The following is a 26,689-nucleotide window of genomic DNA, read 5'->3' as shown; positions in this document are numbered from 1 at the left end:
ATGATTTCTTTTAAAAGCACCTTGGCAACAAAAGCTGCTGTGGCTCAGGCAGTAGGAAATGCTTCTGGCCATCTGGTCAGTTGATCCACTATGACTAGACAAAATTTATATTTTCCAGCTTTTGGCATTGTTATGTACTCAATTTTCAGGTGCTCAAAAGGTGTGTAATCCAGAGGACACCCAACAAAAGCTTTGCCATGAAAGACATGTTGGTTATATGCTTGGCAGGTAGGGCAAGCTGCACACACTTTAGAGACTATAGTAGTTATACCAGGAGCTAGCCATATATGCACTCAGTGTTATAAATTTTCCCCTTAGAACTGCTTTTCTTTTTTCCTTTTCTAGGGAGCAGGGATTTTCCTTCAGAGGACACCCATACTCCATTAATCAGTTTTGCTTTAAATTTTTACTTCCATTTTTGGACTTCTTTTCATTATAGGAAGGTGATAAATTTAAGTCATCAGTGGTTGTTAATGTTAAAATTAATTCAGGCCCTTCTATGGCTGCTAGTTTTGCAGCAGTATCTGCCTGGTCATTTATCCTAGAGATAGGGTCAGTGCCACCTGTATGGGCAAAGCAGTGAACTACAGCTAGGGCTTCAGGTAGCTGGAGAGCAGAAAAAACTTCATTAATAATTTTTGCATTAACCATATATTTTCCAGCTGAGGTTAAAAAACCTCTCTGAAGCCATAACATACCCACTGAATGGCAAATTCCAAATGCATATTTAGAGTCTGTATAAATTGTTGCCTTTTTATCTTTGGCAATTAAACAGGCTTGTTTTAGGGCTATGAGTTCTGCACCTTGAGCACTTATTTTTGAGGGCAGTGAAGCTGACCCACATAGTGGCAAATTCTGTGACTATAGAAGCTCCAGTGTAGTGTATGCCATCCCTCATAAAAGAAGAACCATCAGTAAATAAGACTATATCTGGATTGTCTAAAGGAGTGTCTAGAAGATTATCTCGAGGCTTTTCAGCCATGGACACTACTGTTTCACAGTTGTGTAATGGTTTGCCTGAGGCTGGTAAATCAGGAAGCAAGGTTGCAGGATTAAGAGTTGTGCAACATTTTTAAAGTAATATTTTCATTATATAATAAGGTTATTTCATACTTTGTAATTCTTTGAACATTGCCTGTGTTCTATGCCTTAGTAACAGTGCTTCTACTTCATGTGGGCACATAATTATTAATGGGCATCCCAATACTAGATCAACAGTTTTTGTTACTAATAAAGCTGTGGCAGCTACACTTCTAAGACGTGGTGGTGCTCCTGAAGCTACTAGGTCCAGCTGGGCTGAATAATAAGCAATTGGATGCTGATAAGGTCCCAGAATTTGAGTTAAAAATACCTGAAGCTACCCCTCTCCACTCATGTACATACAAAGTAAATGGTTTGTTGTAATCTGGGATGCCTAGAGCAGGGGCAGACAGGATAGCCTGTTTTAGTTTTGACTGAGCAGACCGATGTTCTGAATCTAATTTAAACAGTTCAGGGACTGAATTTCTTGTCAGTGCTATAAAGGGTTTAGTAATTTCCCTATAGCTAGGGATCCATTGTCTACAAAAACCTGTTACTCCTAAGATTGCTCTTAACTGTTTCTTAGTGGTAGGATCGCTCAATCACAAGATGTAATTCCTCTAGTTCATTATTCCTTTCAGCACAATAATATTCCATCACCTTCAAATACCACAATTTGTTCAGCCATTCCCCAATCGTTGGACACCTCCTCATTTTCCAATTTTTTGCCACTACAGCGAGCACAGCTATAAATATTTTTGTACAAGTCTTTTCTCTTATTATCTCTTTGGGGTATATAAACCCAACAGTGGTATCACTGGGTCAAAGGGCAGGATTCTTTTAAAGCCAAGGCACATAGTTCCATATTGTCCTCCAGAATGGTTGGACCAATTCACAACTCCAGCAGTGTATTGGTGTCCCAATTTTGCCACAACCCCTCCAGCATTTATCACTTTTCTCAAACTGTTTTTTAAAGTAGTAATTATCAAAACAATCTGGTACTGTAATTGGGAACTAGTTAATAAAACAAATAAAACTACATTTTAAAATTAAAAAAAAAAACTAATTTGGTACTGGTTAAGAAATTGAGTGATGGACCAGTAGAATAGATTGGGTATGCAATACATGGTAGTGACCATTGTAATCTAGTGTTTGATAAATGCAAAGATTTTGAGACAAGAACTCACTATTTGACAAAAATGCTGGGGAAACTAGAAAGCAGTTTGTCAGAAGCTAGGTATAGCCCAACATCTCACTCTATATGCCGAGAAAAAGTAAAAATTGGGTACATGACTTAGACCTAAAGGGTATATCAGCAAATTAAGGGAATATGGAATAGTTTATTTGTCAGTTCTATGGATGAAGGAAGAACTTTTGACCAAATGAGATAGAGAGTATTATAAAATATAAAATGAATAATTTTGATTACATTAAACTAAAAGGGTTTTGCACAAACAAAACCAGTGCAACCAAGCTTAGAGGGAAAGCAGAAAACTGGGAATTTTTTTTACAAGTTTCTTTGATAAAGGCTTCATTTCTCAAATATATAGAGAATTGTGCCATATTTATTGTAATGTCATTCCCCAATTGATAATCAAAGGATATGAACAGGTAGTTTTTCAGAGGAAAAAATCAAAACTATAGTCAAATTAAAAAATACTTTAAATCACTACTGGTGAGAGAAATGCAAATTAAAACACTTCTGAGGTACCACTATACGCCAGTCAGATGGGCTAATATGACAGAAAAGGAGAGTGACATGTTGGAGGGAATGTGGGAAAATTGGACATACTGTTGGATTTAGTGCATTGTCAGATTAAGGGACTTTCTTTCCAGGTTCTAGTCCCTAGTTTGTATTTGGATAAACATTAAAGCAGCAGGTAAATTTAGTTATAGGGTTTTTTTTATTATTACTTTCTAATTACAAAATCACGTAATATCTAGAGTTTTTCTTCTTTAATCCTAATAATTATCTTTACATTCTTTTGGGTCCCAAGTTGATGTAATGGTCTTTCCTGATGTTGCTATTTTATCCCAAGTATAGATAAGCATGGCTTGCGTGGCAATGTGTGGAACGAGTATTAAATTGAGAAGACACTTTGGGTTTTAAGTCCTGATATTGATACTTTTGTGTTGTCTAATTGTTGGCAAGTTACTTATACCTCTATCTCTAAAATGTGGGTAATGATATTTATACTCTACATTTCAAAGAGTTATTATTGGGGGGAAATGCTGATTAATTCTTAGAAGTATTATATGTGATTTACAAAGGTTTATTATACAGTATAGTTTAATAGCATGTTTTCACTTATTTATTTATCTATTCATTCATTCATTTGTTTGTTTATTTATCTGTTCATTCATTCATTCATTCATTCATCCATTCATCTATTTATTTATTTAATTTGAACCCTTACCTTCTGTCTTGAAATCAGTACTGTGTACTGGTTCCAAGGCAGAAGAGTGGTAAGGGCTAGGCAATGGGGGTTAAGTAACTTGCCCAGGGTCACACAGGTAGGAAGTGTCTGAGGTCAAATTTGAACCCAGGACCTTCTATCTCAGGGCCTGGCTCTCAATTTACTGAGCCATCTAGCTGCTCCAAAATATCGTTTTAAAATAGTCTGTAAAGCATATAATTTGATAAATTAGAATTAAAAATTAACTTGCATAAAATACTCTGCCAATATATTGTTTTTGCTGTAATGCTTGATTAAACATCCTGTACCAAGACTGGATTGTTAACATTACTAGTTGTCACATTAAACAAAACTTTCTTTACAGGTTTGTTTTTTTAAGACTAACCTTTCTAGTTCATTGCTTATTCTGGTCTTGGTAAAAGTGCTTACTGTTCACTTTTTAAAACTACTGTTAGAAGGAAGTATTGTAAGCTATAGGCTAAAGGATTTAGCCAAAATGGTTTCCTGGATACACATTGAAATCTACTATGTGAATGGAATACCAATTTGAAGTTAGTTAAATCTACAAAGTAATAAGGTATGTCAGTGAAACAAAAAAATGGTTTTGATTAAACTGATCTTATAATGTGTCTTATTTATCCAGAAGATTTAGCATTTGTATTTAATGAATGTTATGCATATAGCAAGTAGAGTGCATTGGTGCTTTTTATTTATGCAATTTTTACGATCTGACAAAAAGCAATGAGCATAATAAAAGGCAATTGATGATTAATTTGTTGCTGAAGTATTGTATAGAAGGGTACAGTATAGAAAACTTAACATGTCGCTTTTCTTTTTTTACTCAGATATTTTATTTTTGCAATTACTTATGATAATTTTCAACATATATTTTCTGAAATTATAATATCCAAATTGTCTTCTTCCCTCTCTCCTCCCTTCCCTCTTGGAAATGGAAAGCAATTTGGTCTGGATTATAATGTGTAGCTTTTCTGATGTTTAAATTCACTCGGAATTATTTGTATGCATATTTTTACATACATTATACCAGTTTGTATACTTGTCAGGTCTTCAGACTCAATGTTTCAGCTTGTTTATAAACCTCATTCCCTGTGAGGTAGATGTGATGAGGGTGGGCAGGGAAGAAACTTTAATCAATTGAGATGGGAAAACTGCATTAAAATAATTAGGCCAGGCTCTTTAAGTGAAAGATTAGATATTAACATCTGCCACTCTGTTTGGTTTATTGTGTGAATTTATTTTGTCTTTGGTCATATGAGTTAATCCCATTACTTCTATATCCAAATCAGTTTTATGGGCTTCCTCTGACCACTGGCTTAGCATAATTGTATAGATGAATGAATGTAACAATGATTTTTAACAACAGCAGCTAACATTTATTTAAGCATCAATATTTCAAAGACTTTCAATCCATTGATACAAGTACCAACTTAATTTGGTGGTTCTTAAAGAGTTGTTATAGTTGAAAAATTGATCACCCTTCAGCCTACCTTGTGAGGAACTTTTCCAAAATTAGCTAGGCTGGTTTTTAAATGACAGATAAACAGTCTGTTGCTAGACCTGTATAGTAAACCTCTAGTTGGACTTTACTGATGCAGTGGGCATCAGAATAGGACTTGAGTGAAAGAATTGTTTACATATAAAATGTTACTGTTAACCTTTCTATTTCAATTAATTATTTTGGATGCATAGATGCATAGAAAGGGACTTTAAGTTCTAGTCTAATAATTCATATTAAAGATGGGAAATTTGAGACTTAGATGAAAAGTTGGAAGGAATAAATAAGACACAAATCTAGGCTATAACATTCCTAACCAAGTAGCCAGCCGACTTTTGCTTAAACACATTTTTTAGTAACAGACAACACATTATTTAAGTAGCCTATTTATTTTTGAACAACTTTATTTATTATGAAGTTCTCACACGTGTTAAGCTGATGCCTATTTCACTCTAAATTTTATCCATTCGTTTTAAAACTGCTCTTTGCAGCAAATAGGACAAAATCTAACACTTCTTTCACATGAAACCTTTTTAGGTAGTGAGAGAGACTTGATATTTGGCTTTATAGAAGTCTTTTTTTACTCCATACCATGATGTCTACAGCTAACATTTATGTAGTGCTTTAAGGCTTGCAAAACAGTATGCAAATATCTTATTTTATCCTCACTTGGAAGTAGGTCTTATTATTGAGGAAAGGTTAAGTGACTTGTCCAGTTTCATAGCTAATAATCCGAGACTAGATTTAATCATAGATCTTTCTGACACCACGTCCAGAGTTTTATGCACTACTTTGTTTAGCTGCTTACTAACAGAATTATGGAATTCTGGAGCAGGAAAGGAACCTTTAGACCCTCTAATAGAATTCTCTTCCCTATGGTTGAATCCCATTTATGGTATCCTGTAAAAGAAGTCTTCTAGGATTGGCTTAGTTAGATTTCTCAGAAATAGAATCTCAATACCTGCCAAGGCAGTCTGTTCAATTCAACTAATCTTTATATGCCATTTTTTGTCTCCTCTCTGTTCTAGTTGCCCTGCTACATTCATTCTAGCTTAGGAAATTCTTCCTAAAATGTAACACCCTAAACATCTGGCTAAAATATGTTATTTTTTTTTGTAGAGCTAATAGTTTTGATTTTATATATAGATTATTAGCGATTATTGGTAACATTTTAGATTTACAAATATATATATATATATACATATATATATACACTTATTCATTCATTTATTTATTTGTTTATCCATTTGTTCATTTGCTCATTTATTTGTTTATCTGTCTATCTATCTACCCATTTATTTGTTTGTTTGTTTATTTAAGCAGGCCCTTACCTTCTGTTTTGTAGTCAATACTGTGTATTGGCTCCTAGGCAGAAGAACTGCAAAGGCTAGGCAATGGGGGTTAAGTGATTTGCCCAGAGTCACACAGCTGGGAAGTGTCTGAGCCCGGAATTGAAACTAGGACCTCCCATCTCTAGGCCTGGCTCTCAATCCACTGAGCCACCCAGCTTTACAGATATATTTTAAGTTCGCAAGTTTTGTATTCAGAAGTCAGTGTTTTCATCTATTAACTTCCTTGATCAAGCAACAAGCTTAATCCACAGCTGACTTTTATATCTTCTTTTAAACCTTACCTTATCTGGGATAAACATCTCAATTTCATAGGAGCCCAGATTTAGAGCTGGACAGAACTTTAAAGATCATTTAGTCCAACCCTCCTTATTTTACTATGAATGCCTGTTCCTCTGTAAGAAGCTTTTTTTAGTTGCCCAAATTGGTACATGGTGGGCTTAGAAGAATTCAAAATGTTGGCTAGTTATGTTTATCAAGGGGAAAAAGACAGACTGTCAGATGACAAGAACACTGTCATAGATAATTTGACAACTGAAAGAAACACAGGAAAAACTTAAGGACACTGAGATAAAAGAGATAAAAGCCGTGGCTGCCCTAAGATCTTATAAGCAGTCTAAAACTGATTTTACACCAAGATAGTACAGGCAGAATCCCCTTAGGTGCAAGTGACTTGTGAACTCTCATACTTAATGGTAAGTAGGAATACTTCAAGTTCTTGATTTGATTAGCTAAAAATAGACAAAGGGAGAGTTAATCCTATCTTCACACTTAACCAAAGTCACTTAAGCAGTTGCCAGAGCTGAGATTCAAACCCAGGCCCTTTCACTCAAGATTCTGTAATATTTTCACTATACCACTTAATAGTTATATAACATAATGTGGAGGTGCCTTCTCACCAACTGGTCATTCTTCTCTGTGTGTTGTCCAGCTTTGTATTGTCCTTAAAATGTTTCTAAAACTGTACACAATATTCCAAGTATAGACCCACCAAGATAGGATATATTTTTCTTCCTGATAACTTTCTTAGGTTGTGTTTGTCAAATAAAATTGAGAATCTATTATATTTTAAGATAAAATTTAAAGATATATTAAAATAAACTTGACAAATTATTTCAATGTTCATACTTAAAATTTATAAAATGACAAGGTTGTTGTTAAAGGTAAGTTTGTTTTTTGGCCCCAGTGACATGATACTGTTATAGACTTATAATTCCTTGTCAGCCACTAATCATAAGTATTTTGTCTTTATAAGAGTCATAGCAGAAAACCCAGTTTCATCAAACAAGGTGCAAAAACAGTTCCTATTTCTTTTTATTTTTTACCAAATAAAATGAACATTTCCATATACAAAGTAGAATAGAAAGAGAAAATTATAAAGCAAACCACAAATCTCTATTAAGCATAGCTTGATTTCTCTTTTAAGAATATAACATGAATCAACATGTAACTTTCAAAGCTGTCTTATTTATGTTTTCTTTGGGTCTTCCTTCTTCTTTTGTGCATTTTATCTATTTATTTATTTGGGTGTTTTTAACTTTTATAATAAAAGATTTTTCCATGGTTACATGATTCAGTTCTCCACCCATCCCAGTCCCCTGCGCCCCAGGCAACAAGAATTTCCACGATCAAGACCTTTTTCTATATTGTTGATAGTTGCTCTGGGGTGGGGTGGTTGTTTGGAGTCTATATCCCAAATCATATCGGCAAGCATTTAAAAAATATTTCTTTTGCTTTTTTTTAAAGCAACTCTATGCCTGTGTTCTCTCTCCTCCCTCTCCCCCCAAAACAAACAAACAAACAAACAAACAAACAAAAACCCTTGTAACAAATATAGGTAAGTAAAACAAATTCTTGCATTGGGCATATCTAAAATTATGTCTCATTGTGCACCTTGAGTTTATCCTTTCCCTGTCAAGAGGTGAGAAACATGCTAAATCATAGAGTCCTGTGCATCAAACATAATTAAGTCTTTCAAAGTTGTTTTTCTTTACAATAATGTTATAGTGTGGATTTTTCTCTTAGTTTGGCTCATTTCATTCTATATCAGTTAATACAAATCTTCCCATGTTTCTCTGAAATCATTTCTTCTTCTTCTTTTTTTTAAAAACCCTTAACTTCTGTGCATTGGCTCATAGGTGGAAGAGTGGTAAGGGTGGGCAATGGGGGTCAAGTGACTTGCTCGGGGTCACACAGCTGGAAAGTGTCTGAGGCAGGATTTGAACCTAGGACCTCCCGTCTCTAGGCCTGACTCTTAATCCACTGAGCTACCCAGCTGCCCCCTCTTATTATTTCTTAAAGCATAATAGTATTCCATTACACTAATATTCCATAATTTGTTCAATTAATGGATACCTCCTTAGTTTCCAGTTCTTTGTTATAAAAATAACTGCCACAAATATTGTTGTGCATATGGGTCCTTTTTCTCTTGCTTTGATCTTGGAGGACATATGTGGCTTATGTCACATAGGCATAGTAGTACTATTATGAGATATTCTTTTTTTTCCCCCAATATGATTTTATTTTTTTATTTTTAAGTACTTTTCCATGGTTACATGTTTCATGTTCTCTCCCTCCCCTCTTCCCTCTGGAGCTGACAAACAATTCCACTGGGTTATACATATGTATCATCTCTCAACACCCATTTCCATATTATCCATTTTTGTAATAGAGTAACCTTTTAAAACCAAAAAGCCGAAAAATCCTCCTGCATTTGTACTCCCACAGTTCTTTCTCTAGATGTGGATATCATTCTTTCTCTTAAGTCCCTTAAGATTGTCCTGGATCATTGCATTGCTATTAGTAGCAAAATCAATTACATTTGATTGTCCCATAATGTTTTAGTTACTGTGTACAATATTCTTGTTCTGCTCTTTTCAATCCGCATCAGGCTGGAGGTCTTTCCAGTTCATATAGTAGCTACTTTTAATAAACCAGAGAACTCTACTCTTAGCAAAAACATAAACAAGTTTTCTGGTTCAACTATTTTTTTTTCTATTTTCTATTTTTCTATTCAACTGTTTTTTCAGCTCTTAGTCTGATGAAATTAAAACAAATGTATATTTGTCTGTGGCAAGGCATTTCTTACCCATTCATATTTAGAGAATTCTAGATTTTTAAAATATAATGAGACTTGCTTTGATAGATTGGTCAAATGATTAATAAATGTCATTTTACTTTTCAGGGTAGGTTTTTTAAAAAATTGGGTAACATAAAAGTATTAATTTTGCTAATACTCTAGATTTTTTTATGTTACATCAAATTAAATGACATGCCATGAAATCATTTTAACTCTTTCAATCAAAATATTAATTTCAGGTTGATTGGTTGATTTAGAATTCTTAGTTTAAAAAAATTCCATCAAATACACAAATTTCAGGAGGAATTTTTTGCTTTAAAATGAATTTGTCTTTATGATCACTTAAATTATGACAATTTCTTCTTTTAATTCAAATGTCCTTTGAAGTACTTTGTCATGAGAAAGCTCTGTGGTCTTTCATCATATAATTATGCACTTTTGCAAGTAGCCTTCTTTAGTAGACTCTTAAAAAGTTGAATACTCTTGTAGCAACTTTGAAAAACTGTATGGAGCTTCTCACTTGTTTTATTTTCAGTATAAATGATTGTCTATGACATGTGCAATTTGTTCATACTGCACAAGAGGTTATATTTTTAATTAGTTCTTGTTAGATCTGTGTTTCATCCTTATGCTCACTGAGTTCTGTCACACTGCCCAGTCCAAAACAATTCTCTTGCGTTATATTATTTTCATTTTTAAAAAGCTGTCAGTTTATTATTAAACATTTCTCTTGCTGTCACATTGCCATTATTTGTCCTACAAAGTTAGAGATTCCTTATGATCTGTTTCTTTGCTTATGGCACAGTAATATTTCATTATAGTCATGTTCCATAGGGTGTTTTTTTTTTTTTAAGCCATTCCACAATTTAATGAGCTTTTGGACATAGTTCCAAAATGCTTTTCAGAATGGTTCTACCAATTTACAGCTCTACCATCAGTACATTAGGGTTCCAATTTTCCCATAGCCACTTCAATATTTATTATTTTTCATTTTGTAAACTTTGATAATCCAGATATAGGGTAAACACTCAAAAATGTCTTGAATTTTCATTTCTCTAATTAGTGATTTTGAAACTTTTTATGACTATTGTATTGCTGCAGATTGGATTCTTCCTTAGAAAACTGCCTTTTCATAACACTTGATTATCTATCAGTTGGGGATTAATTAATTTTAAATTCAAATAAGTTCTTTATACATCTTGAAAATGAGATGCTGATCAGAGAACCTTGCTCCAAATTTCTCAGCAGTTTTTGTTAAACAGAGTTCTTACCCCAGGAGTTCTAGCTATTTGAATTTGTCAAATACTAGGCCATCATATTCTTTTGCTTTTGTATGTTAGATGCCTAATCTGTGCCACTGATCAATCTCTATTTCTTAACCTATACCAAATATTTGGTGATTAATGCTTAGTAGTATAGCTTGATATCTGGTACTTCTAGTCACCTTTCTTTCCCACTTTTTTCATTTGTATCCTTTCTCCTTCAGGTGAATTTTGTTATATTTTTCTAGAATTAACAAATTAATTTAGGTAATATTTTCACTTTTATCCTATTGACTTGTTTAACCCATAAACAATGTACATTTCTCTAATTATTTAAATCTATAAGCTTAAATAGTAATAAAGGGATGGTTATGTGATATGGTGGTAGAACAGATGGTAAAATGTGGTAAAATTCCTGTGTTGGCTAGGCTGGATAGCAGTGGCAGAGTAAATGATGAGATGCTCCTGTGTTCATTCATCTTTTGCTTCATCCACTCTTGGAAGGTAATTTTCTCAAATAATTAATTATCAAAGTCTTCAGGGATAGGATGATTCTTCATTCTATATTAGCTCCAAGAGGAACAATTTGAAGCTATTTTGCATGTGATCTGCTAAGCATCATTTAAACCACACCAACATTTCTACTATTAAATAATATTTTTTCACTTAACAATTCTGCGAATAACTTTATGATGTCTTAAGAAGTAGTTTTGGGAAAAGTTCATTTTTTATTTTACAGAAAGAGTTTAATTTTCTTTTGGAAAATTCCCTTGTCAGGGCCACTAGATGACTTAGTAGATAGAGATTCTGGTCTAGAGACCAGAGGTCCTGGGTTCAAATGTGGCCTCAGACACTTTTTTTGGCAAATCACTTAACCCCACTTCTCCAACCCTTGGAACCAATACTTAGTATTGATTCTAAAATGGAAGGTAAAAAAAAGAAAGTTGGAAAAATTCCTGTGTCTTGCCAACATATTGTATGGGTGTTTTCAAATTGTCTTTTTGATTGGTTAAATTTCAAGTTTTTGCCACTAAACGTTCATATAAAATAACTATCAGTGTTTCCTTTTCATTAGTAATAGCACTTGTATATTCTAGGAATAAATATAGTGAATTGTATTTTATAGAAATGGGCTTTTTATTTGTGTTTTTGTATTTATACAAGTTGTCTCTTACTATTTTAGCTTATATTTTCAGTTGTACCAAAGGGTTTTGCTCTCCAAATACAATCATAAAAGGATATTACATTTCTTTAAAAAATTGAGTGAATAAACATTTTAAACAAATTTCAATTAAAAAATTTTTAAGCAATTCTCTCCAAGAATTTTCAAAGTATTTAAGTTTTAAAGAGGTTGCTATTTTTGGAAGTCAGCCTAACATTATTTACTAAAGTGAATAATTGTGAGAAGTATACATGATTTTGTAGTTTTTAAAAACTTGAATACAAATATTGTTTCTTTTTGCTCACAGACTTCATGTTCAAATGTAAGGAGAATTGCCAAGATACAATTAATTCCTTTGAATCCTGAGCCTATACTTTCTGATTGCTTCCGTAGCTGAAAGTATTGAAATCTGACCAAATTGGATTCAATTTCATTTCTGATATTTTCGTTTGTGCAGTCACCATCAGCTTATTTGTCTTGCTAGTTTCATTTTTGTTAACTTTTTATTTGAACTTTATTTTCATTGAAGAAGTGGATGTATTTTTATAGCAATCATACTTGAAAATATCTAATATTTTGGCCATGGGTTTTTTGCCTCTCTCTTAGGGTGCCATGCCCCACAGTTTAGAGATGTCTCCTTTTTAGTTGATGATTAGGTTCAGCTTTTCTGTATGTTATTTTGTGTTATAATTTAAGTACCTTTTCATACTGGAATATATTCCATTTGCTTTGATTTCATGTTACTGTGGGCCAATACTGATTGTTCAAGTGATCATTCCTTTTTATTTGAAGAACTTTTTCCTGACAGCATAAAAAATTGTTACTGCAATTACGAAATTTAATCAATACGTGTAATACAGTGGCAGGTATAGAATTTTCTTTGTTGATTTATAAATTGTTAGGTCTGTGCTTCATTTACTGTGTTCAGAAGTTCTGTGCAGTTTTAGTATGTTGCATTCTGCAGTACAGTAGTCAGAATTTTTAATTCACCATATTTTTCTGGAAACCCACAAGTGTATGTTATCTCTGTGCTTTCTGTCTTCAAGGTCATTTGCTTTGATTTAAGTAGAATTTAGGTTTTAGTTAAAAGTTTTCTTATGCTTATCATCTGTTAAAATTTTTTCTGCTTCTATATTTTTGTGTTCCAAATTCTTTCTGGGAATCATCTAAAAAGAAGTTGTAGTTGAAACCTGAAACCATGGAAGCTGATGATATAATCAAGTGAGATTGTACAAAGGAAGAAGAGATGATCTAGACACACCTTTGGAGGAGTAAGGGTGGGATTTATGAATAGTGAGTATGACCTGGGCAGTGATTCAGCAGAGACTGAGAAGAAACAGACAGGAAAACGGGGAGAGAACAATGTGACAGAAACCTAAAATAAGGAGATATTATCCAGGAAGAGAGTTTGATAATTCTAAAGCCTGGGAAGTAGGAGGAATGAGATGTCATTGGAGTTAGCATTAGAAACAACAAGTTTCAGATGAATGATGAGGTCAGAACCCAGATGGCAGAAAGTTTAGAAGAAAGTGAGAGAAGTGGCGGTACCAATTGCATATGTCTTACCCAAGGATTTAGTCATAAAAGGAAGGAGAGTAAGGTGATAGTGGAAATTTTTGCATCATTTTTTTAAGGTATGAGCATGTTTGTGGACAGGAGAAAAGGAGACAATAAAAAAGGAGGAAACTGAATGAAGAGTAATGAGACAGTGAGCATGATAAATGAGCAATCTACTAAAGAAGATAGGAGGGGATGTTCTCAGGGGTCCATGTGAAGGATTTTGTGCTCACGTGGAGGGCCACCTCTTCATGAGAGACAGGTGAAAAGAGAGAGTAGGGTGAGATGTTTGAGTAATGTGTGATGAAGAGGTGGGAAGGAAGGAGGAGCTCTTAGCAAATGACCTTAATATATTTAAAATCTTCAACTGAGAAGTTTTTGAGAGGGAGTGTCATGGGAAGATTGAATAAGGATAAAAATGAGCCATTGTGATAAGAGGAGCCATTGTAGGGATGGATAGTCTGGAAAAGAACAAAGGATTAGAGGAATTAGAACACATAACATCACAGATCACAAAGAAAAGAGTTATAAGGAAAGATGGAATGATAGAGTATAATTAGATAAAGCATTTTGAGGCGTATGAGCATGGAAGTGGAATATTTGTGGATTATGGCAAAGTCTAGGGTATGGCCATCTTTGTGAGCCAAGGTGGTGGTGTAGATAATGGGGATTGAGTAGTTTGAAGAATTGGAAAGTAAGGTACCTGGGGGAGTATCAATATATATATTGAAATTCCCTAATATGAAGTAGAGAGAAATCAGCATTTATATAGTGCCTACTCTGTGTCAGGCATTGTGCGTAGTGTTTTACAAATATTATCTCATTTGATCTTGTCAACTCAGCAGTGTAGGTACTTTTTAAAATGTCCTCATTTTATAGTTGAGGAAACTGAGGCAAACAGTTTAAGTGACTTGTCCAAGGTCAAACAACTAGATTTGGAGTCATGTTTTTCAGACTGCAGGCCCAGCACTCTGTGCAATATGGTGCCACCTAGCAGCCTCATACTAGTTGACCTAGTATTTAGTTCATTTTAAGTTTTTAGAGAATCTGTACCATTTTCTCTTCTAATATTTTCTTCAAGAGTATTTAATTTTAAAATCTTTTCCTTCATTTATTTTTAGTTATTCATGTAGCCATTGAGAAAAATCCTTTTTTTCCTATGTCTTAGCTTATAGTTATAGAGTTAGATTTATAGCAATTTTTTATACTGCTTAGTATTTTCTTTGATTTTCTTATCTCTCTATCTCTGAATTGTGACTTTGTACCCAAGGCTTCTCTTGATCTTCAGCTACATTTTTTGGGTGGGACAGTTGGTCTTACTTTGATTTGCCTTGGATTCTTATCCAGGTCTTAGAGTTCAGCCTTTGAACCTGGGCTGTCTCTGGAATCTCAGGACCTTAAGAGAGGACCTTAAGAGTCCCTAGGCCTGGCCTGTCTGGATCTGAGCACTCTGGCACTGTGCCTGCTCTTCCTTGGGTCTTCCAAGATCCCTGCCCTGAGGCTTTTTCAAAGAAGCCCCTTGTTCTTTCTGTCTACCACAAATGTCCTGTCTGTGGTTGGTTGTACTAGAATTCACTTTTCTTGAGTCCCTACACCTTCCTATTCCCATTTGAACATCTTGATGACTTTTGTGCACTTTGGGATGAAAAGTTATTTACTGCAGTTTCACATTTGATTTCTTGATCATTTAGTCATTTTAGCATCAAGGTTTTGCTGAAATAATGTATATTGAGAGCAGGGCAGCTTAATTTCTGTTTGAGCTACCATTTTGTGAGGAAGTTGAGAGATTGAGATGGGCACTAAACTCACTGAAGAAGGAAGGTCTTGCTGGGGGGGGTAGATAATGGTTAGGAGGATCTAGATTGGATGATATTTTAATAGTATGAACCTCAAAGGAGGAATTTCTGAACATAATAGTTCTTTATGTTCTTGTACTACAATTTGTTTTGCTATTCTCCCAATCGGTGAGCATTTAATTTTTTAAAAGATAAAATAGTTAATTTTGGTTATATGAAATGGAGCAGTTTTTGTAGGAACACAATCAGTACAGAAGGAAAAATGTAAATTAGAGGGAAAACTTTATATTTAAATCTCATTAAAGTCCCTGATAACTAGGATATAAATGGAATTAACATCTATATAAAATATTAGTGAGAGTCATTCTCCAATGGATAAATGGTTGAAGAAAATGAAGAAACCATTTCCACAGGAATTACAAGCCTTTCTGTCAATATTTCTTTCTACTCCAATTTCTGCTCTCTATTGGAAATTTATTTCATCCTAATAGTCATCTGTTTTTTCAGCCAGTTAGGTGATACCATCTGCAGATTTTTTCCTGATAGTGTTTAATACTTGATTAAAATTTTTTAATGGGAATTGAAAAATTTAAATTAGAACATGTGAAATGTTAATTTTGAATAACCTTGTCCTTGCTTTGCTTTCAGTTGGAAAGACGTCTTTGATCACCAGATTCATGTATGACAGTTTTGATAACACCTACCAGGTATGTAAATACTTAATTACATTTAGTGTGATATAAAAGTGAAATGTAAGATATATATTAGATATACCTAACCCCTTACTAGCCAGTCTCAAAAGGCATATGCTTTCCTTTTCTTTCATGAAGTTCGCTTTTCCCAAATGACTTCATGTTCCAAATCTCTACCTCTTCTTCTTTTAGATTTCTCTCTAAAATATTCTCCAAATTTTCTTCCTTATGCTCTTTAGCTTTTTTCCTTTGAAAATTATGCCCGTGTTTCTTAACCCTGCATTTAGACTGTATCCTAATTATAGTTTAAAGTTATTTTCTTGTTTTTGCTGTTGTCATCCTCCACTTGGTCTACTGTCTATTAAAGTAGACAGCAAGCCATTCTATAATGGTTCGAATGTATCTCTTGCTTATAATAAGTTCAGGTACAGAGAATTGACCATAAGGAGATTTCTTCCAGGTCTAAACTTTTATAAGCCTTTCAGCAAAAACTGAGTGATTCTAAGATCCCACAATAATTCTGATGGCCTGGGACATAAGAGTATCAATGAGTATGTTGTTTTATTTTTAGCAAAGGGAGCAATTTACATAAACATACCTATATATGTTTGTAGGACCTATTGTATAATTATATTAAAATATCATAAAATCCTTATTTGCAACTGTTGGTATTTTGCTACTTTTTAGTAGTGAATAAAAAAATTTAAGACAGTAAATGAGAACTATTAATGTCCATGGACAATAATTCTGCTACCATTTCATTGTTAGTCAAACTTTTTTTTTCATTGAACCAAGTGATGTTTTTTTCCTAGCAAAACAAAAACTTATAAGCTGCTAATACCCCATAAATGTACATGGAATATAGAATTGAGCCTGAAATAAAACCAAAATATTAGACATATTTACATTTGGGGCAAAAATGTAATGTTAAGAACAACAGTTTGTTCTATTTCTTCTTTCATTCTCCTCTATTTGCATACATAAATGTTCTGCACTGCCTTCCCTTTCCCTTCTTTTCCCTTCCTTTTACCTTTCCTTTCTTCTTCTCTTCTCCTCCTCCCCTCCCCAGAAATTTCCCTGAACTTTCCCTTCTCTTCTTTCCTTGAAATTGTCTCTATCAAGACAGGCCAGAACTTACTATGCCCCATCCAGTGTTAAGGTGCCATCCTATGGCTCAGCATCACAAGGGTGAGAATGATCATACAGCCAGTTTATGTGTCAGACATGGAACATAAATCTAGACCTTTCTGGCTCTGAGGCCCACTCTCTCATAATCACTATCTCTCACTGACTCTAGAATTCCCAGATCTTGATTATATTATGTTAACTTAGAAAAAACGCAGAACTATTAACCACTCTTTAATCAAGGGAAAGGGGGATGAGGGCTACTTGGCCTCTTATGCAGAGCTGCGCCTTGTGCAGAGTCTAAAGGGACACTGCTTCACTCTGCTCCCTGATCCCCCTGGGAGTGCCACCGCGCTAGATGACCACTCCTAGGAACAAAGGAAATTGGGGAACTTATATACCATTTGGGAAGATCTTGGGGCTAGGAGATGATTGACATTATACTGACTGGATACAATCAAGCTAGAGAAAGGGATCATAGCTAGAGGCTAGGGTGTAGGGGAAGGGGCTGCTTACACAATGGATACTAAAGGATGGTCCCTGCCCTGGTGTGTCTTCCTGGGCTGGATCTCTGATACAATGGGGAAACTACCTAAGACAAAAAGGGTATTTAGCATTTGTCCTGGGGTCCATTATTCAGTCTGCCACTGCTAGCCTGAGATTCCCTTCAGGGTGGATTCTCACGGGAACAGGGAACTAGCACAAGCTTTGTGGGTCTCTAAACTACAAACTATTTCTAAACTTGGGGTTAATCATACCTCACTAAGCTACAAGTTTGGGAACTCTAGATTCCCTGTCGACAATTATATGCATATATATGGAATAATAATTAACTATAGTGCTTTCTAAAGTACTTTTCATATATTATCTGACTTTATTCTCAGAACTCAGTGAAATAGAGATATTCTAAGCCTTATTATCCCTAGTTTATATAGAATGAAATCAAGACTGAGAGACTTGCCCATGATCACACAACACAACTTGTGGGAGAAGTGAGTTTGAAATTCAGTTCCTCCCAGTTTCTTCCTTGAGTTGTGTTTCCAGTGTCCTTGTTTGTTTGTGCAAAGGTACTGCCTGCTCCTTCTTTGCCTTCTTTCTCTCCTTCCCCCCTAATAGAGATGCTCAGAGACTGAGCTAGAGGCAATAAGAGTTTGAACTATGTTAGAGACTTTGAGTCAAGACCAAGGCACAGATGTAGAAGTTCTGTGTCACAGGGTTAGAACAAGAAGGAGTTTCAAGCTCCCAGTAATACCACTTCTTCCTTTTACAGACGAGGAAACATTCCCAGGGAGAGGAAGTGACTTGCCTAGGACCCCACAGGTGGTCATTGTCCAAACACAACCTTTGATTGGTGGAGGCCAAGACTTAATATTCAGACTTTAGTTAACATCATACCTGTAGGAATGTGGAGAAAGTAGAAATCAACGTAAACTGGGTAGATAAAGAGGAGATGGTGGTGCTTTTTTAGCACAAACCTCTATCCAAGGCTGACTATTTTTATTGAGAGAACTGCCATCTTTCTGGTTAAACCATGAGTGTCATTTTAAAATTTTCTTACTCCTTATTTCCCAAATTAATCAAGTGTCAGTTCCTATCGGTTCTACCTTTGCTATTTCTCATAGCTTCTGTTGTTTCCAGGATAAAACAACTTTTCAACCTGGCATTTATAGTTCTTCAAAAAATGGCTCCTACCTAAAAGTCTCTCATATGTTAGAGAGTACTGAAATTGAGAATGTTGAACTTAGAATCACAGGACCTATGTTCAAATCTAGAGGGTGTCACTCCCTGTGTGACTTTGTAATCTGTAAAATGAGGGGTTGAACCTGATGACCTCTCCAGTCCTTTCATACTCTAAAGCTGTGTTCTCCTGAGCATTCTATATAAGTAGTAACTGAACATGGTCCTAGAGAGAATATGGGGAAATTAATTTCCCTCTCTTCTTAGAGGAGTAGAGAACTATAGATGTGGATATATTGCTTTTAGTTTTACTGAATTACTTCCCTATCCTCATTTCATTTTTATTCTTGGTTATAAGAAGTGGCTGGTTGAATAGGGGAAGGATATTGAAACAAAGCATAGCAATACATTTTTTTAAGTAAACTTTTTTTGAGTTGTATTAAATATAGAGGCGTTTTGGATCTAGAAGCACTAGATTCGAATCCTGCCTCTGATTCTATATCTCTATTTGCGTATCTGGAAATTTCTGAAAGTGGGTCAACTACTCAGGGTTGATTATATTGCCATTGTATTTCCTTTGACTGTTGTACAAATTAGTTCCATTTATTATAAAATTCTTATCACATTTTATTCTAGTGTCAGTCTCAGAATCCGGTCTTATTTCCAGTAAGCAGGAAAGACTCCTTTCCAGGTTACTTAATACCTACTTTGTATGTATTGTGTGTGTGTGTGTGTGTGTGTGTGTGTGTGTGTGTGTGTGTGTGTGTGTGTATACACCCATATATACTTAGATATGGGTGTATATACACATATGTACATGTTGTATCCCCCCATTAGAATGTAAACCCTTTGAGGGTAGAGACTATTTGTTTCTTGTCTTTGGATTCCTTGGAACTTAGCATAATGCCTGGCACAGTAGATAACCTAATAAATATCTGTTGGATTGAAAGACTCCAATGGCAGAATTAACCTCCCTTTTCTAACTCTTAACCATTCTTAGATGTTGAGTTGAACTGCCTTTTTATTTTTAATGAAGTCCTCTTGTTATTCATTTCAGTGAATACATACACAGCTTTACAGTGAATACAAAAAACCAATATAAAATGTTTTGCTTTGGCTCGATAAAAAAGTCAGGCATACCTTACGACTTTTCATCTTAGTGTCTTACATTTTTATTCATCTACCAAATGAATATCACTTTTGTTGTGCTGTAGGAATTTGGAGAAATTATACATCATTGTGAATAATGTAATTAGAAAAGAAGTAGAACTTCATTTATCAGATATTAATTAAGTACCCAGTATTTTCAAGGTTCTGTATTCAATGTTGAGGTGGATACAGTGTTAAAAGAGACTTCTTTCTTGTCCTTGTGCATCTTGTTGTCTAGAGGAAAGTAGATGGCACAAACATGAATGATGTGACAGCACATGGCACATATATTGGAGTGTACAAAGCACAGTGCTATGTGAATTTGAAGAGGGAACGTTGATACTGAGTGGACTATCAGGAAAAGCTTCATCAGAATGTATTCCCATGTTGCTAAGGATGTTTAATGCCAGGCAATTTTTAAACTTTATACAAGAGGTAATAGTCACTAATGATTTTTCCACAAAAGGGCATATTGAAGTCTATGTATAAAAAAGTAGGCTCTTGGCTTTTGAATGAAGCACCTACTATCTTCTATATAGTTAGGTAGTATAGTAGATGAAATGACAGGCCCGAAGTCAGAAAGACTCATTTTCATGAGTTCAAATGTGGCCTTAGATACTTTATTAATATGACCGTGGGCAGATCACTTAACCTATTTCGGCCTCAGTTACTTTATGTATAAAATGAGCTGGAGAAGAAAATGGCAAACTACTTTAGTATTTTTGCCAAGAAAACCCAAAAATGGGGTCATAAAGAGTTGGATACACCTGAAGAGACCCAGCAACAAATTTTGCATGTGTGTTACTATAAATAGAATACACACAAAGAAAACAAAATAATAAAATATAGTACGAAAAGGAGGGAACTAACAATAGGGAAACTTTACACGGAAGGTAATACTTGAGCTGCATCTTTTTTTTAAACCCTTAACTTCTGTGTATTGGCTCATAGGTAGAAGAGTGGTAAGGGTGGACAATGGGGGTCAAGTGACTTGCCTAGGGTCACACATCTGGGAAGGGTCTGAGGCCAGATTTGAACCTAGGACCTCCTGTCTCTAGGCCTGGCTCTTAACCCACTGAGCTACCCAGCTGCCCCTTGAGCTGCATCTTGAAGGAAGAGAGGGCTTCTGTGAGACCAGTGTAAGAAGGGAGTATGTATTGGATATGTGGGAGGGGCCAGTACAAAGGCATAGATTGGAACCTGGAGAACAGAGAAGAGGCTAGTTTGACTAGGCTGGGGTGGGACCAGGGCTGAAGGTGGGATATATTAAATAGGCTAGGATCACAAGGTGAAAAGCCATAAAAATTAAAGTATTTATATTGTATCTCATTGGAATTGATTGAATTAGAAGAATGACTTCTGCACAGAGATGTCTGTTTGGTAGCAGTGTTTAGGTTAGATTGAAATAGGGAAAAATTTGAGACAGGGAAGCTAATTAGGTTATTATCCTGATTGGGAAATGATGAGTGCCCTGAACTAAGGCGGTACCTTTGGGAGTAGAAAGAAGGGATTGGATGCAAGAGATAATTGTGAAGGTAGAAAAAGCATTTGGTAACTGACTGATGTAATGCAGGGTTTTCAACAAAAGCTTTTTGCTTTTGCAAATTCAACTGTAACAGCCCTGGCAGTTAGAAGTTTTAGAATGTTCACAAAAAACAGTTGGAGCCTGATTCTTTAAATAGTCCTGAAGCTCCAACTGAGGGGCTTTTTGCCTTTTGGCTTCTGCCTTGGCCTATGCTTATTGTCTTTGGGACATTTGGACCTAGCCTGATTTCTCTGGACCTCTCCCTAATCTCTCCACTTACATCCCTCCTGTTTTCCTGAATTTCCTCATTGGGCCCTTGGAGGAAGGGTGGTTTTGGTGGTTGGACATTGTGGGTTTAACTTCTGTAGGCGAGTAGGGCATCCTTGAATCAAGCCACCCCCCTTCTTTAGTGATCTGATAAATACTTTACTTCAGGGCAGTGAAACTTTCCTGACTGGGAGAGCAGGCCTCTCTCAGTTTGACTCCCTTCTCTGTGACCCTTCCCCCAGCTCCAGTTTTCTCCCTAGCAACAGTTACAAAACCCTGAAATGCTCTCTCACTCAACTCATCCCTGCCATCAATAAATCCCCTTTGTTACCTATAACAAAGCCTCTGGTGAATCATTGTATTGAATATTAAGGCAAAGGGTGAGGTGGGAAGAAATTACTTTCCTTTTTATTTCTTGAGGGAAACCTAAGCATCCATCTTGGGCAGGAAGTACCCAGCAAGACTTCCTGAAGACATTCAGTTTCACTGGCGGGGAGGAGCCTTCTTGACTTCTCCCTCAAAGGAACTTTAGAAATTAACAAGAGAAACCCTTTCCCTGCCTGAAGGATCTAGTCTATTTCCTCCCAGTACCTTCTGTCTCTAGGCTCTGTGATTAGCCTGTTTGAGCAGCCCCCATTCATTCCCTTACCTTCCTATATACAACCCATTCATCTCTTCATTACTCACCTAACCCCTTTACTCCTCCCTATACCAAGATTGCCTATTCATTCCATTAACTCAGCTATCCCCTTCATAACTCAGCCATCACCCTTTATCCCTGTTATTCCTCCCCATTATCAACATTTCGCCTTACTTCTTTATAACACTGATACATACTCTGCTTAGCACTTCACAAATATTCTCATTTTATCCTCATAACAACCTGGGAGATTGGTACAATTATTGTCCCTATTTTACCATTGAGGAAAATGAGAAAGACTTTGCCAAGGTCACATGGTAACTAGTGTCTGTGGCCATATTTGAACTCAGATCTTCCACACTCCACACCCAAGGCTCCATTTATCCACTGAGCCTGGACATGTATTACATTCATTTCCTATTCTTGTGCTTTTGCATAGATTTCCATTCCTGGAATATACTCTTTCCTCATCTCTATTTAATAGAATTGCTTATCTTTCTTGAAGGCAAAGTTCCAAGTGCTTATCTTCTCATCTGATCCTCCTAATTGCTAGTGTCCTTCCAAAAGAAATTACTTTGTATCTGCTGTGCATTATATTTTATATTTAGTTTTCTGTGTATGTGCAATATTTTCTTCTTGCCTAAAGGTAAAAACTTGATTTCTTTGTCCTTATAGCATCTAGCAGGGCCCTTACACATTGCAAGGTGGTTACTTAATTTCATTAAACTAATGAATATGCAACTACTTTAATTACTCCTCCCTTAGTTTCCTTAGATATCTTGGCTTATGGTGTTTGTCTTCCTTTGAATGTCCTTTCCATTTCTGCTCATCAGAATTCTATAATCATCCTTTATGGCCCAGCTCAAGTAATGCCTCCCAGGCCCTCTCCCAGTCTCAGTCCTTTCTGCCTCTCATATAATATTTTGTTCATATTTCATTTACGATATGTATCACAGTCTATTTGATATTTTAGTTCTTTCTGTGCATTTAAACTCTTCTTTTCATCTTTGTGTCATTCATCTGTACTACATAATCCATTCAGGATGGTACACTGGAAAGATGCCTGAATTCCAATTCTGTTCCTGTTTTGTATGACTGGGAACAATCACTTAAGCCCTCTGGACCTTACTTTCTTCCTCTGTAAAAATAAATGGGTTGAATTAGATAGTCACTTGGGAAAAACTTCTACTTGAAAATAATTCTTTATTTCTTTTTGAGCTAGGGTTTTTCACATTTTTAGTCATTCTTTTACATTTTTATTGTTTTTTTTTAAACATCGCCATAATGGGCCCAGTAACTTCCCTTGCCCAAAGCAAAAAATATAGTAAAACAAAAATAACAACAAATAATGAGACAAAACAAAATGTAACATAAGACAAAAAGAAAGAAAATCAGCACAATTGATCAATATATTGAAGACATCTTCAAATAGGTACAATGTGCAAAACTTGTATGCCTCCCACCTCTGCAAAGGGTAGAATGTCCTATAACCCTTTTATCTTGTGCTTGTTCTTTATAATTTTTCAATATTTGTGTGGAGGTGGGATACGGGAGTATGGGTGTGTGGTACTTTTTACATTGTAGTTGCTGTATATTTTGTTTTCTTGGTTCTGCTTATTTCCTTCAGCATTCATTTGTGTAGATTTTTCACTGTTTCTCTCATTTCATCACATTGATCATTCCTTAGAATACATTGCTATGCCATTGCATTCATGTGCCACAATTTGTTTAACCAATTCTTAATTAAAGGAACTTTCTTTCCTACTCTTTGCTTCTACAAAAAATGTTGCTATATTTTTTGATGTTTGGAGTTTCTTTCTTATAAGTCATATCCTTGAGGTATAAACCTGGTAATGGAATCTATAGGTCAAACAAAGGATTTGGGTATTTTAGTGACTTTATTTCTACAATCCCAAATTGTTTTTCAGAATGGTTATCCTAACTCACAGTTCTGCAAACAATGCACTGATGAGACTATCTTCCCACATCTCCTCCAGTACCAAGGTCTCATAATTTGTCTTTTTTTTTTAATCTGTACTTTCTGTCTTAGTATCAATACTACATATTGGTTCCAAGGCAGAAGAGCACATGAGCTAGGTAATTAGGGTTAAATGACTTGCCCAAAATTATATATCTAAGAAGTGTCTCAGGTCAGATTTGAACCCAGGACCTCCCATATCCAGGGCTGGCTTTTTATCCACTGGGTCACCTAGCTGCCTCTACCATCTTTTGTCTTTTTTGCTGACTTTTAGGGTTTTAGAGGAACCTCAAGATTGTTTAGTTTTGCATATCTTATTATTAGTAACTTGGAGCATTCTTCTAGTTTTGCATCTCTCATTATTAGTAACTTGGAGCATTCTTCATGAGGTTGTTAAAACTTTTCAGTTCCTCTTTTGAGAACTCTTCATTCATATCCATTAACCACTTTATTGAAGGATGACTTTTGGTCTGAGATATGTACGTATACATATGCTAATTGTTTACATATCTTGGCTAGCAGACCCTCATTGGAGAAATTTGATACAAAGATTTCTCCCCCTAGTTGTATTAATTTTGTCTGTGCAGAAGTTTTTTCAGTTCCATGTAATCAAGTTTATCTGTTTTTATCTTTTTTAGTTGCTTTTGTCCCTTGTTTGATTAAGACTACATATAGGGAGCAGCTGGGTGGCTCAGTGAATTGAGAACCAAGCCTAGAGATGGGAGGTCCTAGGTTCAAATCTGCCCTCAGACACTTCCTAGCTATGTGACCCTGGGCAAGTTACTTAACCCCCATTGCCCAGCCCTTACCACTCTTCTGTTTTGGAACCAATATGCAGTATTGATTCCAAGATGGAAGGTAGGGGTTTAAAAAAAAGACTACATAGACTCATATACCTGTGAGGGATATATGGTTTGCTTTACTTCTCTTTTATTTTATTTTTTGTTGTATGATCTTTAACATTAAAATCATGTCTCCATTTAGGATGTATACTTGTAGACTATAATATGAGATATTGGTCTATGTGTATTTTCTGCCAGTCTAGTTTACACTTTTCCCATTTTTTTATTCAAATGAGGTTTTTTTGGTATGTAATTTATGTTTTCTGGTTTATTGAACACTAAGTTATTGATATGCATCATTTCTGATTTTTCTCTTGTCCAGTCTCTTCTATTGATTTTTCCTCTCAATTTTTAAACCAGTACCAAATGATTTTGTTAGCCACTGCTTTATAATATAGTTTGAGGTCTGGAAGGGTTGTTCCCCTTTTATCCCTACTTTTCATAATTTCCCTTGGGAATCTAAATCTTATGTTTTTCCAAATCAATTTTGTTGTCATTTTATCTGGCTTTACAAAGTATCTCCTTAACAATTTGTTATAGCAATAAAAGTGTACATTAATTTTGATAGTATTCATTTCTATTATATTGGCATGGCCCATCCATGAATTCTAAATATTCATGCAAATATTTGTTGTTCTTTGTTTCTTCAAGGATCATTTTCTTATATTATATGCAAGTCTTTTGTCTGTTTTGGTAAATTCATTGCTAGATACCTTATGGATTTTGTAATTATTTGGAATGGAATTTTACTATTATTGCCTCTTGGATTTTGCTATTTATTGTATAGTGATGCAAATAATTTTTTTGGAGAGTTTATTTAGTAGCATACAACTTTGCTGAAGTTATTGTCTCAGGATCTTTCCTAAGTCCCTAGGATTTTCCAAGTAAACCATCATATCAAAAAATAGGAATGATTTTAATTCTTCTTTGTCTATCTCTATTCTTTTAATTTATTTTTTATTTACTTTTATTTAAATCCTGTATTTACTGGTCAAGGTTCTAGCGTATCCCCATTGCATATGATGCTTACAAAATTTGGTAAAACATTAAGAGAAAGTTTCTTCTATGGGTTTTTCTATGCTAAAAACCCTAAGTTACTAACCCTAAGTTACTTCTTAGGGTTTTTAGCATAAATGAGTATTGTTCATGCTTTGTCAAAGACTTTTTTTTCCTACGAGAAAATCATGTGGTTACTATATTTCAATCCAGAGTTCCCATTCTGAGCCATGGGACATCTGCTAGTATTTGGCTAATGTTAAAAAATCACCTTTTTGTATTTTGTTTTATAGGCAACAATTGGCATTGACTTTTTATCAAAAACAATGTATTTGGAAGATCGAACAGTAAGTAGAATTTTTGTTGTGCCATTATTTAGAACCAAAAGGAGTAAGAACTTCATGAAAGTTTCCTAGAAATTTCACAATTTACTCAGTCATTTGCTATCACACAGATATTGGTGTCTAGTACATTCATTTTGTCTTTGTATGCCCACTCTCCATCCCAGTGACTCACTTAGAACATAAAGGGGAGAAGAGGATTCACACAACCCTTTTGCCTTGAACTCCAAGAGGAGCAGGAGAAATTGAGAGAACTACAAGATTGGAAAGACTTAAAAGGATATTTTTCCCTTCTTTCC

General features: G+C 35.1%; 1 protein-coding gene across 3 annotated transcripts in view; it reads left to right on the top strand.

Moving 5' to 3' along the window:
• RAB6A (RAB6A, member RAS oncogene family) overlaps positions 1-26,689 on the top strand; it is an 88,912-nt gene that overhangs the window by 34,116 nt on the left and 28,107 nt on the right. For all 3 annotated transcript variants that reach the window (XM_044668118.1, XM_044668116.1, XM_044668117.1), the window contains exons 2-3: positions 15,807-15,865; positions 26,343-26,396. In XM_044668118.1, coding sequence (XP_044524053.1) covers positions 15,807-15,865; positions 26,343-26,396 — 113 coding nt within the window. The remainder of the gene's footprint in view (positions 1-15,806; positions 15,866-26,342; positions 26,397-26,689) is intronic.

Source organism: Gracilinanus agilis, chromosome 3 (assembly GCF_016433145.1).
Source record: "Gracilinanus agilis isolate LMUSP501 chromosome 3, AgileGrace, whole genome shotgun sequence".
NCBI lineage: Eukaryota > Metazoa > Chordata > Mammalia > Didelphimorphia > Didelphidae > Gracilinanus > Gracilinanus agilis.
This window is presented reverse-complemented; position numbering and strand designations above follow the sequence as displayed.